The sequence below is a fragment of the Fundulus heteroclitus genome, chromosome 11, assembly GCF_011125445.2.
Source record: "Fundulus heteroclitus isolate FHET01 chromosome 11, MU-UCD_Fhet_4.1, whole genome shotgun sequence".
NCBI classification, from domain to species: Eukaryota; Metazoa; Chordata; class Actinopteri; order Cyprinodontiformes; family Fundulidae; genus Fundulus; species Fundulus heteroclitus.
This window is the reverse complement of record NC_046371.1, coordinates 30,264,754-30,281,567: the sequence shown is the minus strand read 5'-3', so window position 1 is coordinate 30,281,567 and position 16,814 is coordinate 30,264,754. Positions and strand designations below refer to the sequence as shown.

Below are 16,814 nucleotides of genomic sequence, written 5' to 3'. Positions count from 1 at the left end.
TTTTTACTGTTGTTGACCTTTGACCAAATAAATAATGGGCTTGATTAAAAACTGAAGATTTCATTCAAATGTTTTGGAGATTTGTATTTTTCTCTCCATGTTTCTTGTTGTGCTGTTTGTTACTTTACCAAAAATTGTAGTTCTGAATATAGGGAATTACATTCATCTGGAATCATCTCATTCACTCAGTTACCAGGACAACTTGGTGGGCAGGCCTCCGTATCCTCTGTAGTTACCATGGATACCGCAGCAGTCTCCTCATTGTCAGTGGAAATTAGAAGAGGTCCGTGACTGCATCTTTGAACCGCATACAGAATACACATCCGTGTCTGCTGCATGTAAACCACGCCGAGTGCCAGCCTAGTTGGGCGGGGGCTATTTGACTCCACTGAATATGATGCATGCTGTGAATATGCATGGTTGCTCTCTCGTGCTGATTAACATGGGATCCAGGATGACTTAATCCACTTACCCTTGCATTTAAATATGAGGCTAGTTCAGATAACGAGTGGTAAATCACGACTAAGAAAACATGTATATCAATTCTCTGCAGAATCATCAATATGGTGTTTGACAACAAATTGCAGCTGAAAGAAAAAAGATAGCTGGCAGAACAAGTTTGAATAACATTTTAATGGCTTTAAACTGTGAAAGGCAGACATGTAGCGTACAGATTTGCTTTCAGCTCAGGGGCAGAGTTGTAAGACTGCATTTTGAGCCCAATAATGGCTTATTTACACATGAAATGTACTTACATTAATTATACAAAAGGGGTTTGCTAGATCAAACTCAACCCTCCACTCAGATTTTGTCCCAACAGTGCCATTACTGCGACAGCTAATACAGACTGAACAGGGAACCCTTGCAGCTTTTTTTCCCTCTGTACACATATTTGCTTTGTGATTTGTTTACTCAGATTAAAATCAACCAGTGAGGCTTGGGGCTGATACTCGCTGTACCGAAGGAGCCTGGAAGGGAAAAGGACACAAGAAGAACCAAAATAAATAAATAACAAACCACTATTGCAAACTTTAATGAATTGTTTCTAAATCTGCATGTTTTGAGCCTTCACATCAGAGGTTCTGTCAGAGAAACCCGTTTCTTCTCACTGTTTGGTATAGAGTGATCTAGGCTAAAAAGCAAGACCTACATACATACATATGTAGTTGCATTTTGGGCTCTTAATAATGCATATGTACATTTTTTAGGGTGTAATGATTAGGCAACTAACAGCTTCAATGAAATAAAGAATTGGGTGCACAATATTGAATTTGTTTTGGGGGTCTCTTTTCAGACCTATACACACACCCACTCTAATATGTACTTACTGAATACAATGTTAATACATGTTCTTTGGCCAGTTTGAACTCGACCTCATGCTTCTGTAGCCATCAGTAAGCTGTTAGCAGAACTGGTAGAGTTCATTTCACTGGTTGTTTTCTGGCATAGACATGACTTAAGATTTTTGATTTAGTCTAGGATTAAAAGAAAAATCTGTTAGCCCATTTTAACAATTCCAAAATCGTGTCTGATGTGTGTTAGGCATCATTGTCCTGTTGAACAACACATTTGTCCCAGTTTCATCACTGAAATAAGGGAACTCAAAGTAAGTAAACGTTTCTTGAAATTTGTATTTTTCCTTGATTTGAGCAAGTAAATAAGACTATTTGCCAATGGAATGATTTTTTTTATCCCTAAATTAAGATCATTAGATATCCTGCACTTGAAATAAGATAATGGGGATGAATCGCTATTTTGAGTGCATAAATCTTATTCCATTGGCAGATAATCTTATTTACCTGCTCAAATCAAGGACAAATGCACTCATTTCAAGAAAGCTTTACTTACTTTTGGTTCACCTTTTGCAGTGCGACCATCTGACCCAAACTCTCACCCACGGATGAAAGAATATTGGTGAGGATGTTCAGCAAACAGCCCAGGAACTGCAACAGTCTCAAACCTGCCCTAGATAAGCTGGGGTTTGGGAAGCACCACACCCTACTCCAACACAAACACCTTCAATCCCAACTGGAATTTGCCCATATAGACAAGCCAACTGCCTTCTGGTCACAATTAACTAAAGAAGAAAGTTTAGAGGAGTCATAGTGAGGATTTTGAACCTGGGAACACAGTACCAACTGTCAAACATGGCAGTGGTAGCATCATGCTGAGGGTCTGCCAACATTGGTGGGTCATTTCAAACGTGGATGGAATGATTAAGTAGGAATGCCTTGAAATTCTTCGCCTCATGGCAAATTAACACTACTGGAACCTGGAGAATGTTGGGTATTTGATCAGGACAAGGATTCCAAACACACATTAGAACTGGTTTGGACATTGATAAAGCAGTGCTGCATTAAGTTTTTGGAATGTTCTGACCTAAACTACACTGAAAATGGACATATTATGCTTAAAAGCTGCTAAATATACTGGCACGAACCGAGTTAAATAAATAATACCATCCATTCCAGTAGCATTGTAAAATTTCCAACCAGAATTATGCTAGACGCTAATGCTAGGAACTAACTGTAAATTTCTGACAAGGTGAAATCTTCAGTAAATTAAATTCAAATGTGAGCACTCTTTTGTTGTTTCCAAAACTCATAAATGTTGAATAACTATTTCACCTGTAAAAAAAGAAAAAAAAGAATAATAAAAAAAAAGAAATCAGGGAATGATAGAAAGCCAAAACAAATAGGAGATTAATAGTCATGATGAGCGTATATAAAGATCTGATCAGCACTGCGTGTGTGTGTATTTTTAATAAAAAAGGACTAAGGTCAGCACTTTGTGAGTGCTAGTCCTAACCAGATTGTTTATATGCAGCACATTGTGTTCCTGATACATTCACTTCTTTTGAGTTCAACTCAAAGGTTCAATCTAAGATAACACCTAAGCCAAAGTTCTAGTTCTTGATACAAACTGGAAAAAACAAGAGAAACCAAAGCTAGGAAGAGTTTATTTTTTCAATTACACACACATACATACATACCTATATCTAAAATTGATTGATCGATCTAAAATCGATCGATCGCATAGATAGATAGATAGATAGATAGATAGATAGATAGATAGATAGATAGATAGATAGATAGATAGATAGATAGATAGATAGATAGATAGATAGATAGATGTGTGTGTGATTTTATAAATTATTTCTTTGTTTGTCCACTGGAGGGAGCCACAGCTTCCCTTGGTGACATTTCTATGGCAACCATATCTAGCTGGGACGGAAAGGCTGGACTGAGAACTGAAAGGACATCATCAGTGAAATTTCCAGGTCATTTTGAATCATTCTGTAACGTGGACCGTGCTCAGGAAACACGAGTTATCACGATGAAATGCAACTTCATTTTCACTTGGCCTTTTCAAACACAACTATTATCAGACCTTTTCTTACAGTTAATTTGTATTAGATTCCTTTCTCTTTTTTTGAGGCAACTATAAGTTGACATCCTGAAGGATTTGCAGGTGTTTCAATGTGACAGTTAACCATCACTGTGTCTAACGCTACTGTTGGGTAGCGTTAGACACAGCTTTGCAAAAGTAGTATCGCATTATGATCTGGGATTTTATGTGACAGAACAACAAAAAGGAATGCATAATAGTGAAGAAGAATTTGTCACAATTGATTAGGTGACTTATGGAGACAACTGTTTTTCTAATTACCAGCCCAAAGAAGGCTGAATCAACTTCCAAACTACTTTGTCTTAATCTATCTGACAGAATCCCAATAAACTATATTTAAGGTATTGGTTGCGACAAGATAAAATGTGAAAACTGCAAATACATTTGCAAGGCACTATAAACGCATCGCATCAGTCGGTTTAAATACAGTGTGCAGATTGTCTTTCATTCGCTTCTAAACATTCAGAAAAATCACTGCGGTTCATTTTATTGACTGAAACTTTTACCTCGAAAAAATCACTGTGCCATTGCTTTAATTAAAATTCATGTAAGTATCTGCAGATGGATATTTTCTATCAAAAAGGCGTACATTTATTTTCAACCTGGCAAAGAAGCATATTCAACAACTCCTTCTTTGGCCCAATTTAATAAATTAGCCTACTGCCCTGTGCCAATGTCAAAGCAAGTGACCATAAAATTAGAATGGATCTGGCAAAAGAGAGGGCAGCAAAGACATGTGCAATATGTTCCGTTTAACAGAGACCTATAAAGTAACTGCTGGATGTCTTTATGTAGCCAAGTAGTTAATTTACGACACAACTTTAGTTTAAAAAAAATAAATCTCACATTAGATAGCTTCTGTGGATGTAACTATTCATTATTCATTCTATAATATTGTTGCTTAAGAAGTAAAACAGTGATAGCTGTGGACTTTATCAGCTATGTATAAGTGAGCGTTGCCACTGTTCTTTGTATTGTAGGATGACAGAATGGTTTAGATCAGAATGGTTAAAGTGGCCCAGTTGAAGTCCTGACCCAAATCCAATTAGGAGTTCACTGCAAATTCATGGCAAGAACTGAAAAGCGATTTTCACCGATACCCTGCATAAAACCTGAATGAGCTTGGCTTATTTTCCTACATTTTAGCCTCTAGCTGTACAAAGCTGATGGGGCAAAACTCCAACATCATTTTAGCTGCAGTGAAAGGTGCTTCTGCACACCAGGGTTTCCCGCAGCGCTCTCTTGGCGAGGCGGCCGCCTCGCCAAACTCACGCTATCGCCTCGGCAACATTCCAAAAAAATTTAAAAATAAAAACACAACTCGATATGCTTGCATGTTTATTTGACAGTAACAGAAGTTTTTTGTTTGTTTGTGGTTGTTGTTGCTGTCGCGCGTGCATCTAGTGAATGGCAGGAAAAGAAACAGACGCTCCGCTCCTCCGGTGGTCCGCGCAAAGCTTGTAGAAATTCATGCCACAATGTTCAGATTTTCATTTGTGAATGCCTTTGAGAACCATGTATCCCTTTCCCTTCAGGTTTGATTTATCTAAAGAGGTATGTATACTCCTGCATCACACCGCTGTATGTAAATGATTCAAAGCGTAGGGAGCTGGTACATCTACAATGGGCACCGGAGGACCTCAGTGATGTCATCAAAAATGGGAGCTGCCCTTGATAAAGTGTGTACGGGTTAGCTTTGGCGCCTGGTTTTATCGTGCAACTGGCCAGCAGGCGTCCCAGCATCTCCCAGTGAGCAGATACACGTATCTGAAGCCCCACCCCCTGCAGTGTGCCCCCCTGCGTGGTACGATGCACAAGCCCTTCGAACATTTACTCACTCACTTCTTTTAAGGGTAATTAAATCATAAAAACCATTAAAGCTAGCAACAGTAAAACATTTTTTTATTAAATGTATATTACTGGTAGAGTGATGAGGCAGTGACATGACAGGACGGTTAGGTTCAGGCCTGTAGTCCGAAGCAGCGCGCAGTGCTGAGAACGTCGTCTCGGGTCAGATAGCATCCGCAAAGCTGCCTCAAGCCGCTGAACGCTTCCCTCCCATGCAGCACCCTCCAGTTGTCAATAAAGATCACCTCGTGAGAAAAAAGAAAAGCGAAAAAAACGTTAGATTCTACTCAGTTAGGTCGACCCTTTGAACATTTGCAGCACTTTATGTTCTTAGTCACGGCTCCGACTTTCTTACTTTCCCAGGAGTGAGTTTGACCCAGAGCTCGTTCTCGGGCCGCCTTAGCTCCGCGGTCAGCTCGCGGTGGGCTACATACCATCGGCGGACGGCGTCGTGGGGGATGGAGTTTATCACTGACCGGTCGTAGTTGTTATATCTGGGGTCGTTCGAACAGTGAGGAGTGAACGGTTCTGCTCAATGTCCAGCAGACAACATCGATTCGATCTCAGCGTCGGCATACCGTATCATGTACAGTTCATTGTTCCAAGGGTGGACGCTGAGCACGGGCCCGATGCCCACCATGTGGTTGCGGTGGCTGTCCGTGCTTTCGATGTACTCGTGCCTTACGGGCACGCGGCACATCAGCTCGAAGCTCTCGGGCGAACGCTGGCGAAGCTTCTCGGCCGCATGGAAGCCATCCACCAGCAGCGTCCTGCCTCCGGTCCCCTCATGTCTGAGGCAGTGAAACACCTGGATTCTGCAACAGCGGCCAAAACGACGCTTGTCAGAGATGAAAGAACAGCTTCCTTTACATAAACCACCCACTGGGGCTGGCCTTCTATCTCACAAGGAGTGCACAAAGAGTCTGGAAACGTTAGGAAAAAGTATGGAATTTGATTTTCATTTGATCTTCCAGGTCTGGAGAAATGAAATGGAAACAGAGAAAATAAATTGTGTATTTTGCCATACGTTATTCTCTATTTTATGGCCTATTTCCATCCATCCATCCCACTCCTTTCTTACAGTTTTTTTTATGTTCTATGATCAAAATGTGAATACTTCTTTATTAATAACACTGTACCCAAACTGCAGCTTTTTGGACATTTGCGTTTGGAAAAGTGCGAAGTTCTAAACACAAAAGACGTGCGGGTACCTACCCACATGGCTCCTGAAAGTAAGACGTGTCAGTGTGACGGTCCAGGGCCAGCTGGCTGTAGGCAGTGTCGCCTCTGGAGAAATCGGATGTAAAGCTCCACATTCTCCCATACGTCGTCTCCCTGATGAGAAAGAGAGAGAGAGAGGGCGGGGAGGCCGTTCATACTGCTCACGTGATAAAGAGATCTGTAACAACTAAAAAAAAAAAAAAATCGCGCAAAAAAAAAAAAAAGGAATCAGAATGGCTACCTGATGAGGCTGACCCTCCGCGTGACCTCCTCGGTGGCCTCCACTGTTGTCGGAACGTCGTCCACGAAGGCGATTCCGTACAGAAGGTAGTTCTGAAGGAACTTCTTTAGCTCGTCGTCGCAGCTCATGAACTTGTCCCACTTTGCCGGTGATAGGCTGGCGTTTTGGTAGACGTCAGCGTTCCACAGGACGCGCGGCTGCTCGGCGGCCTTCATCCTCCCTTCATAGCTGTGCTCAGCCAGCCAGCTGAGGCTGTACCTGGACACGTGGCCACCGGGCCCTGTACACACAGTGACGTGAAGGGTGCCATTACTTTCTTCGATGGGCTGTTAGATTTGGTTCTGAGCTGAGCTGTTGTCATTTGGTCTTTTTGATGGTTAGTGTTTGACAGCTTCCTTCGTAACTGCGTCTCTTCCTGGATCCTGACTCTGAGCAAAATGGAAATGATGCCCGCGATGAATCCTGAACTGGTGGGTATTTTATCTGAACGCACCGTGCCCATGGTGAATGAACCATGGCAGCAGCAGCAGCAGCTAGGAATGGACGATAATTCAATAACAATTTATATCGATCGATAGACGTATATTGATTATAGAAAAAAAGTGTCAATAAAAAGTTCAATAGAACAGTTTTCCTTCCTTTTGCATTCTATCCTATCATGTAGGTTAATATTGCAGTCACAACATCTTCCCAACCAATCACCAACGCAGACCCAAGAACCAAGCTCCGCCCCATTCAAAGAGTTCAGAGAGCACGCTTTATGCTGGTGAGAATTCTCAGTCATCCAGGTCATGGTCATTCCAAAAAAGTTAAAAAATAAAACAACTGGACTTTTTTTCCCCCCTGAAGTTTGAAGACTTTTCGCTTAAAGTATTGCTGGCAAAATATTGCCAGCAATACTGGCAATGGCAATACTATAAAGCTTGGAACTCCACACTACTCCAGACATTTTGAATTGAGAGAGCGTCCTGGATGGGAAGCAAAACTTCCAGTTGTTCTGTTTTTTAACTTTTTTGGAGAAAGCACAGTTCTTTTTCATTGTTTTAATACTTGCAAGTTTTGGTAAAAAGTTGGTTGAATAAAGGGTTGAGCTTGAATTCAGTACTTGCGTGTTCTTTATCTAGAAATAGGTCTCTAAGCAACAGCATAAAAAGGCTGCACTTAAAACATATGTTTTGAATTTGTTGATAATTATCGACATCGATCAATATGATTTCTATCTCATCGATGTTGCTTTTTATTCTATATCGTCCAGCCCTAGCAGCAGCATCCAGTGGCGGTGCCCTGGAAGGACAGAGGAGTTGGTCAGAAAACAATGCTTTGTTATATACTGTAAGTCATAACATCTAAGTGAAAAAAAATTCAGCCATTATTTTTGTCATGAAACAAATTCGTCCACCATATTAACAATATTGAGCTTTTATAGAAATAAAGCTGTAGGGAGCAGCCCTCGTCGATACAAACGCTCAGCTGACCTTGAACAAGCAGAGCTAACATGGGGAGACAGTTTTTTCTGTACGCCTTTAGGAGCATGTGCATCATCATCATCATCCTCCTCCTCCTCCTCCTCCTATGTCTCAGGGCTTGCACATACCCATTTGTCACTTTATGTAAGTTGTGATGCCCGCTCTTATGTGAGCATATTAAGGCTGGGAGAGACCCTGTTTGGACAAAAGCTGCAGGATCCCAGCAGGCCACAGCGGGGCACCATTCGGTCCTGGCGGCACTGAAGTCCCTGTGGTGCCATAAGACGCTTCCAGGGAAGGTATCTTCCTAAACAAATGTTTTACAAAGGGCAAAAGGTCCGGAAATAAAAGGACCCCGGCGCCATGCCGATTCAAGCTGTAAGATAACGCCTCCCGCTGACGCAAACCTCGCTCTGGCCTATTCCACTGCAGCCCAAATGAACTGCTCTGACCTCGACATGTCTTCATAAATACGGCCTTCTTTTCTGGTTTTACATCTCAGTGAGCTGAGCTGACTTAGTTTTCTTTTTATCAGATAGCACCTGACAATGAAGCACATCTTTATTGTCTGTCACTTTATTGTGAGAGAAGGTCAAAGATCATCACGTGCTGCATGCAATCCCCACTGTGCAGAACAGCACCAGTGTGGCCTCTCTCCCTATGGGATCTAATTTTTTTTAATAATCTGAGTTTCTCTCTCTAAAACAGGGGTGTCAAACTCATTCTGGTTGAGGGGCCGCATACAGCTTAATCTGATCTCAAGAGGGCCACACGAGTTAACTCATTGCAAGATTAAATAGAACTAATAAATGTGGACTTGTTGTTGATTTTTATATTAAGTTAATTTCACTTTTACACAATATATTATGAATAACCTCAGCGTTTTTAAGAAAAGTATGTGCAATTTCACCAATACTTTTACTCAGTTAAATATTTACTTGTGCATTATGCATAAGAACTGATCACAGTGATTATACAATGTTGAAAAACATTTATTCACATTTTTTGGAACTTAAAAACACTGTAATGCATGACAAAATACATCAAACAGATAAAAATTAAGAAATGATTTGAATTTTTCCACACCTGAAGCTTAATCTGCTAATTAAAACACAGCGCCCCTCGTGGACAATATAGGAACTGCATATTTTCAATTAAACGAAGTACATGTTTTTTTCAATAATTGTTTTATCATTCTCTTCCTTTTATCTTGTCCACTTGTGAAAGTCAAATCTGATGAGCTCTTTGTGGCATCTTATTGCCACATTGCCAGACAGGACACTGGAAATTTTTTTTTTTTTTTTTTTTTATAATGATAATGCATTTAGCCACAGGGCCGGACTAAATTGTTCGGCGGGCCGGATCCGGCCCGCGGGCCGTATGTTTGACAGCCCTGCTCTAAAAGAAAGAGTTGGGATTACCCCCAAGATGTTCATTTTAAAAGCATAGTGAAAAATGTGATTTCTGTTTTTAACTGTAGGACGTGTGTCGTTAAAAGCGGTTTCCCCAGTTAAAAGTGCTCGAACTCACGCTTGTCCATCCGCAGCTCATTTAGTCTGACACGGTGCATTTAGAAAGCCTGATTCTGCTGGAAGTTTTTCCTCCCTGTTAAAGGGGGGGTTTTCCTCTCCACTGTCGCTTCAATGCATGTTCTGTATTAGCGCTGAACGTTTTTGGAAAACAGTTTTTTTATCTTAATATTGCAATTTAATGCAATTTAATTTATCATGTCTTTTTAAACATATGCAAACAACAAATCAATCTGTTTCATCGCTGTGCAGATGAGGTGCTAAAAGACCCACTGCGTCTCAACTCGGAGCAGAAATGATTGCGTTCTGCCTACGATATATTTCAACCAAAATTGCGATTTGATTTTGACTTTTCTCTGCATTAACCACAAGCAACAAAAACGGCCTCTAGATCAAGAGGTTTGTAAACAAGGACTATTTAAAACAAGAACTTTTAATGTTTTTATTAATCAGAATATTATTCAAGAGAACAGGTTTTAATTGATCTGGACATCGATCCTTGTTGAACATAAAATGCAAAGTGTAACCAACAAGCAAGTCTATGTATTAAACTGATTGACCAGTACCTGACGCTATGGTGAGATTCCTGAAAGTTTCTGGTAACAGTATGATTATATAAGCTCTAAAACAACTAAACAAGTAATAAAATTAGATTATCTCACTGCTGCAAGCCCACTTTAAACATATTACTGACACCTAAAGGACGTTTCTGATTCACTAATTGTGACATTGCCAAAAATGCAGACCCCTGCGATTTGGATATTGCGTTTTTTTTTTTTTTTTTTTTTTTTTTTTTTATTATTATTATTATTGCAAATGCGATTAATTGTGCAGCCCTACTCAGTATGAGGGATTGCTGCAAAGCCACTAGCAATGCAAACTGTCCACTGTGGCTCTACGCTCTTCCAGAAGGAGTGAATGCTGCTTGTCAAGACTCGATGCAATCCACTGGGTTTCCTTAGATATGAAACTTTTTTTCATCAATCTGTATGATTTGATTGAATTTGACTTTGTAAAGTGCCTTGAGATGACATGTGTCGTGACTTGGCGCTATTTAAATAAAATTGAATTGATATTCAGAAATGCAGCCACGGGGTTCCACCGTGGTGAACCTCGTTCTGCTGAGATCTGTGCAGCATGCACGGGCTGACTCACAGGTGAGGACGAGCTGATCGCCTTCCACCGCGGAGCTCTCGGGGCGGACAGTGAGCTCTATGCTCCCGGTGTCCAGGCTCCTCTGGTGGGTTGCGGAGTTGTAAGAGGACGCTGAGCGGCAGTGGTCCCGCAGCCACACGTAGTCGAAGAGCACCGGCGTCCCCGCGTCGCTGATCTCTAGGGATTTCACATGAAGGTGGTGATGGAGAGATCGTTATGGGAGTGAGGCGAGCATCACCGTGGCTGTTATTAGACTCACCCAGACAGTCTTCGAGTAAGCGGCAAGTCACAGAAGCCGAGGAGCAGAGCTGCATGCGTCCCCATGACATGCGGGGCTCTGTGCGGGCACACAGCCGCTGAGCCTGCCTCAGGGAAGAGACAGCTGCTCTACGAAACGCGCTGAACATCACGGCTGAAAACACAACTAGCCTAGAGAGCTGACTAACTCAGTTAATCCGACTCCTTCCAGTTTCCGGACAGACTGACCGGCTCCAGTCAAACCTTATGAATCACAGTTAAACGAGTTATCTCATAAAAACATGTCAGAGTGACGTGAAAACCACATAAAAGTTTAATCATTACAACACTTGGGCTTAAATTTGCTGCTTTCGCTCAGACCATCACCATGTTCAGTTCGCACATGCGTAGATCGCACGACACCGCTCCCCCTTCCAGCAGCACCGGGGTTGCGCGAGCACGTCAACGCGGCCGCCATGTTGGAAAGGTGAACAATTAATGGTAGGGCTTTCCAAACACAGATTAAAGCACTATAAAGCTGTACACAGTTGGTCATATCACTGAGCAAATATTTGGCCGTTTGACCAAGTTACAGGTTTATTATAACATTATATAACAGTGTTTACTGGGGCATTTCATTTGTTACTCTCTCTCTCTCTCTCTCTCTCTCTCTCTCTCTCTCTCTCTCTCTCTCTCTCTCTCTCTCTCTCTCTCTCAGTAAATACAAATACAACCGTTATCATCTATTATTTTATTACAATTTTTATAGGATTACAGCAGTGGGGCCATCTGTTTGCTTTACAATAGGACCTAATTACAGATGGAACGCGAGATTAATATTTAACAATAACTAAGGCATAAAACATATTAAAAAAACATGTAAGAAAACATATTTAATAAAACATATTCAATTAAAAAAATTAGAACTGTATATGGAACTTAAACACAAAGCAGGTAATACGACAAGGAAAAGCATGGCAGCAGAAGAATCCAACAATGTAAAGGACTCAAATACTGAGGTTTGGAAGGAAGATGACAAAGAAATCAGATGAGCCAATCGGATTGATTGAGCTGCGGCTGACGAGGATGAGGCGATGAGACTAAGATTAGTGGAGCAGAAAATAAGGAAATACATTTGAAACCTAAGTACAGAGGAATGAACTATTAAGGGAACGTCTAACAAATAATTATGAACACCGAATATGGCAAGACATAAATAAACAACAACCAATAAAAACCATAACCTAACGGCCAGGGATCATAATAGCGTAATAGCGTGGAACTATGTTTGAGAATTAAATGACTTTGTGTAATAAGCTGATATAATTTTGAAACTGCTCCGGGCGAATTTTACTTAATCTAAAAACTTCTTAATACTCTTCATAGGTTTACCTTCTTTAGTTTGGTTAAGAACTGATGGCAAGGTCAGTGTTTCAGAGAGGCTGTTTCTCAATTGAACGTAACTTAGCAACACCAGTCATCATGAAATAAATTGAAACGTATCATTTTGTAAGTTTGCACTGGATGGAATTTATTTTTTATTTAAAATAAGTTGTTTTAGGTACAAACCCCCCAAAATAAAGGTAGAATTCCCTACATATAAATGTTTACAATGTAGAAACATTTTTATATAATGCTGGACCAAGGTTGTATGGGGCCTAAACAGAATTTGATTTGCAGCCCCATCTCCTGTTAAAAGAACATCCCCAACCCCTGACTGGGGTCAAATACAGATCTGGTGGAATCTGGGACAACGAAGATTATTGTTTGTTGTTTTGCAAAGTAACTTAACCATTCCTTTAAATCTGAAAATGCCAACATGTTAAAAAAAATAGTTTATCTGTGCTGAATCATTCAAACCAAATTTAATAGTATTCACATTTCATTAAAAAAAAAAAAAATTAAAATCGAAAAACTTTACATTAATGGACTGTATTCAAATTCAATCATTTCTGGTAGGTCCCTGATGGTTTGAATGAACCAAGCAGCTGCTTAGTTCATGTTTGTTTTGGGCTGGCTCTGATTTTATATAATAATAATAATAATAATAATAATAATAATAATAATAATAATAATAATAATAATAATAATAATAATAATAATTATTATTATTATTATTATTATTATTATTATTATTATTATTTATTTATTTATTTATTTATTTTATTTAGTAGTAGTAGTAGTATTGGCATACACAGCTGCATCTCAAGAAACTAAAATACCACTGAGATACTAATATATTTGAGTTAGCAAATTCTTATATTTAAAGACATATAAAGCATGTAATGTTCTAATTTTCAGATAAACAAAAAAATGCAGTGCTTTTTATTAGCCGAAATAAAAGGCATAATCTCGAAACACACAACTCCCTGAGATTACTTCATGTATATAACATGTAAGTTTCACTTTTTGTGTTGATGAAATAAATTATTATTTTAAGTTTATAATGTCATTTATTAAAACACAACTGTATGCCTATTAAAACATATAAATGATTAAAAACATCAGTTCTGTTAAGAAGCACGATATACCAATCGTTTTCCTAAAATGAATCTGCTGGGTTCTTGGTTGTTTGCTTGTTTTGCTTTTTTCCTTTTACTGACAATTCAGCATTGGAGCCAAAAGCAGATTCCTTTTGGCCTGTAGTCCCAGGCTATGAAATTGAGCTCATGAGCTGAAAGGATAGATAAGCAGTAAAGCATTTAAGTCAGGGCTGGAGACTTCAAGGGACTGATCAGGAAGAGATGTGACGTTAGGTTAGTTACCAGCTGAGTTGATTTCATGATGTGCTCATATAGACCACAGTCACAGCAGATAACTGGATTAGTCTCCTGAGCAGTTTTTGAAGAGCGTGAAAGGCAGCCAGCTTAAAAAGGCTCTGAAACGGCTGCTGCCGCCTTGCATGATTGTTTGTTTCTGTATCTAAATGATTTGATTTTCTCCGCAGAAACCAAAACGTGTAACAAAGAGATTTGAGCAGTGAAAACAGGATTTGTGTATCTTCAGTGATTTGCATTGGACGCACCAATTAAGATTATATTGGCAGGCTGGTGGGGGTGGGGGGGTGTTCCCCATGTGCTCAATAGCTCCCTCTGGAGTTGCTTATAGAGGTTGACATCCTGGATTCATCAGCTGGACCAAGAGTGTTTTTTTTTTCTCCTTACCTTCTTAGACTGTACTGTTGCGGAAACAAAGTTAAAGAAAGTGAAATGGCATGTTTTTTCTGCGCATCTCTTCTCAATCATTGCCTTTCACTTAGTGTGTGTAACAGACAAACGTAAACAACTCGTGCTGATTTGGGACAGGAATCAATAACTTCACCTCCATTTGTCTGTGCCTTTCTTTGTACTTAACATGTCTCGTTTGACTTTAAAGTAGACACTTTGCATTAAATATAAAGTCCAGCTCACTCGTGACCAGATTTGTGCTTCAGACCACGGTGCCTTGAAATTTCGGTCTGAGGTCATCTGTGACACACCAACACAAAGCAACGCATAATTGTACGGCGGAATGAAAATGTTTTATATTAACAATTACAAATCGGTAGAGATGGGCAGGTATTTGCACTCAGTCCCTTTGCTCTAATACCCCCAAATAAAGTTCAGTGCCACCAATTGCAGTGCCTGTAACGTGAAAAAAATGTGTGTGTGTATGTGTGTGTGTGTGGAGGGGGGGAATCAAAGATTACCTACTAGGACCAACTGTCTGTAATTTATTTTCCATACATTTCCAACTTTTCTGTGAAGGTCTTAGATGTTTTTTTTTTGTTTTTTTTGGCAAACAATGGTAACCAAACAGCATAATGAATACCAGGGTACGGCAGACAGGTCAAGGCTAAAGCAGCTTTGTGAGGACATTTAATGAAGCATTAGGTTATGAAACAATACCCCAGTCATTTGAACAGCTCACAGATGCTCTGTCCAATCAGTTATCCAAAAATTAAGAGTTTTTCACAACTGTAAACCCAGTAAGATGTGGCCACCCACCTAAACTGACATGCTAAACAAGGAGATCATTAATCATCAGAATCAGGCTACAAACCCACGCTACCTTGGGAGGAGCTACAGAAAGTAGCAGCTTAGGTGGGAGAATCTGTTGATAGGATTGCTATAGGTCAGCACTCTGGCGTTTATGGAGGAGTTATGAGAAGAAAGCGAAGAAAGCCTTGCTTTTGCAGTTTTCCACAACTCATGCAGGCGACACAAGGGATTCCCACACATGTGGGAAAATCTATAGAAAAGAAGACTATTAGTTGTGTTTTCAATAAACTTGGCCTTAATGCAAGAGTGACAAAAAAAAAGCCCTTTCTGATAAATAAATAAAAAAAACAAGAATTATTGTGTTGGGATTATTAAAGTATGTCTGATTCTGATTCTGAAGAAGTCCACTTTATAATTGGCCTGAAACCACATGAGGCACAGCAAACATATTGAAGAAGGTCCTCTGGTCAGATGAGACCGACTTTTTGTCATATATGTAAAATATGTGTGGGCCAGAACTACCACTGCACATAAACTTTAACAAACCATCACCTGGCAGCATCCTTCCAGAGGATGCTGGTTGGCATTGATGACAGGACGCATGGAGCTAAAAACAGGGGATTCCTGGAAGAAAGCCATTTGGAGGCCACAAAAGACTTGAGACTGGAGCAGATCCTGCAGGACACCGACTCAAAACTCTCTCTCTCCAGACCTACATTGGAATGGTTTAGATCAAAGCGCACAGTATTATTACGTTACAATGGCTCAGTCAAAGTCCAGACCTAAATCCAATTTGGAATCTGTGACAAGACCTGAAGGTTTTCTGTAGATAGATGCTGTCTATCCCTCCATTCCGACTAAGCTTGAGCTATTTCGAAGAATCGAAGAAGACAGATCAAACACATAAAGATGAATCTACAGTCAGATGTGTAAAGTTGACGGAGATATCCGCCACTCAATTCCAAGGGTATCAGAGTAAAGGGGGCTGAACACAAGTGCAAATCACACTTTCTGAATATTTGTTGTCTGAGAAAGATTTCAACATCCCTATATTAGTGAATGTGTGTGTGTGTGTGTGTGTGTGTGTGTGTGTGTGTGTGTGTGTGTGTGTGTGTGTGTGTGTGTGGGGTGGGGGGGGGGACCTCATTGGTGTAAGTATAGCCTCCTCAGTTATGAACCAATGGGTGTTGTTGAGATAAAGAGCAAAGGGTAAACGGTACATAGCTCAGAGATTATTATCGGATTGAATGGGCGTGGTGTTCAGCACAAACTCTCTTCAATACAGATTTGCACTTCATGAACCTTGGCAAGCGGAAACATTACTGTCTTAAAGGACAGTCAACTTTAAAAAAAAATCTAATGAAAAAAACAGCGCTGCTGCTTTTATTTCTACGCGTCCCAGCCCGCTGCCCTGGTGTCTGTTGTGCTCATGTTGTGTAAGCTCCCCACTGCAGCTGGGTGCTCTTTCTGGGATCACCGTGTTCTTAAGGACGGCGTTGTTGTGCTTCCTTGTGCGCAAGCAGCCCTTCTGAAAACGCTGCGGTGACGGCGCATTCAAAACGGTCGGAAATTTGGCCACCTCAGAAACAAACGACAGTGGGTTCAGTTAGACTGCCTGCGAACTCATTTAGCTGACTATATCTCAACGATATATGTGTGAATTATTTGGTTTCATCCGAACTTATATGAAAAAATAACATAACAAAAAAGAAACAGATGTTCACTAAAT

General features: G+C 40.3%; 1 protein-coding gene across 2 annotated transcripts; it reads right to left on the bottom strand.

The window, feature by feature from the left end:
- Positions 1–654: 654 nt before the first annotated feature.
- On the bottom strand, positions 655–11,517 carry tmlhe (trimethyllysine hydroxylase, epsilon). 2 transcript variants are annotated; one of them, XM_036143364.1, is made up of 8 exons: positions 11,128–11,517; positions 10,869–11,045; positions 6,719–6,998; positions 6,472–6,591; positions 5,835–6,071; positions 5,612–5,750; positions 5,329–5,501; positions 655–968 (listed from the first exon to the last, which is right to left on the bottom strand). In XM_036143364.1, exons 1-7 carry the CDS (start codon positions 11,273–11,275, stop codon positions 5,370–5,372), a joined length of 1,233 nt encoding a protein of 410 aa, XP_035999257.1. In that variant the 5' UTR covers positions 11,276–11,517; the 3' UTR covers positions 655–968; positions 5,329–5,369. The 2 variants fall into 2 exon arrangements, with proteins under 2 accessions (XP_035999257.1, XP_035999256.1); XM_036143363.1 differs by lacking the exon at positions 655–968 and having other exon boundaries at positions 5,290–5,501.
- Positions 11,518–16,814: the final 5,297 nt, after the last annotated feature.

Excerpts from the sequence above, each read along its gene's own strand:
- tmlhe (XM_036143364.1), bottom strand. The coding sequence starts at position 11,275 with ATGTTCAGCGCGTTTCGTAGAGCAGCTGTCTCTTCCCTGAGGCAGGCT. Across the intron at positions 11,046-11,127 it reads CTTACTCGAAGACTGTCTGG|AGATCAGCGACGCGGGGACG; the intron begins GTGAGTCTAATA and ends TGAAATCCCTAG. Across the intron at positions 5,502-5,611 it reads TCAAACTCACTCCTGGGAAA|GTGATCTTTATTGACAACTG; the intron begins GTAAGAAAGTCG and ends TTTTCTCACGAG.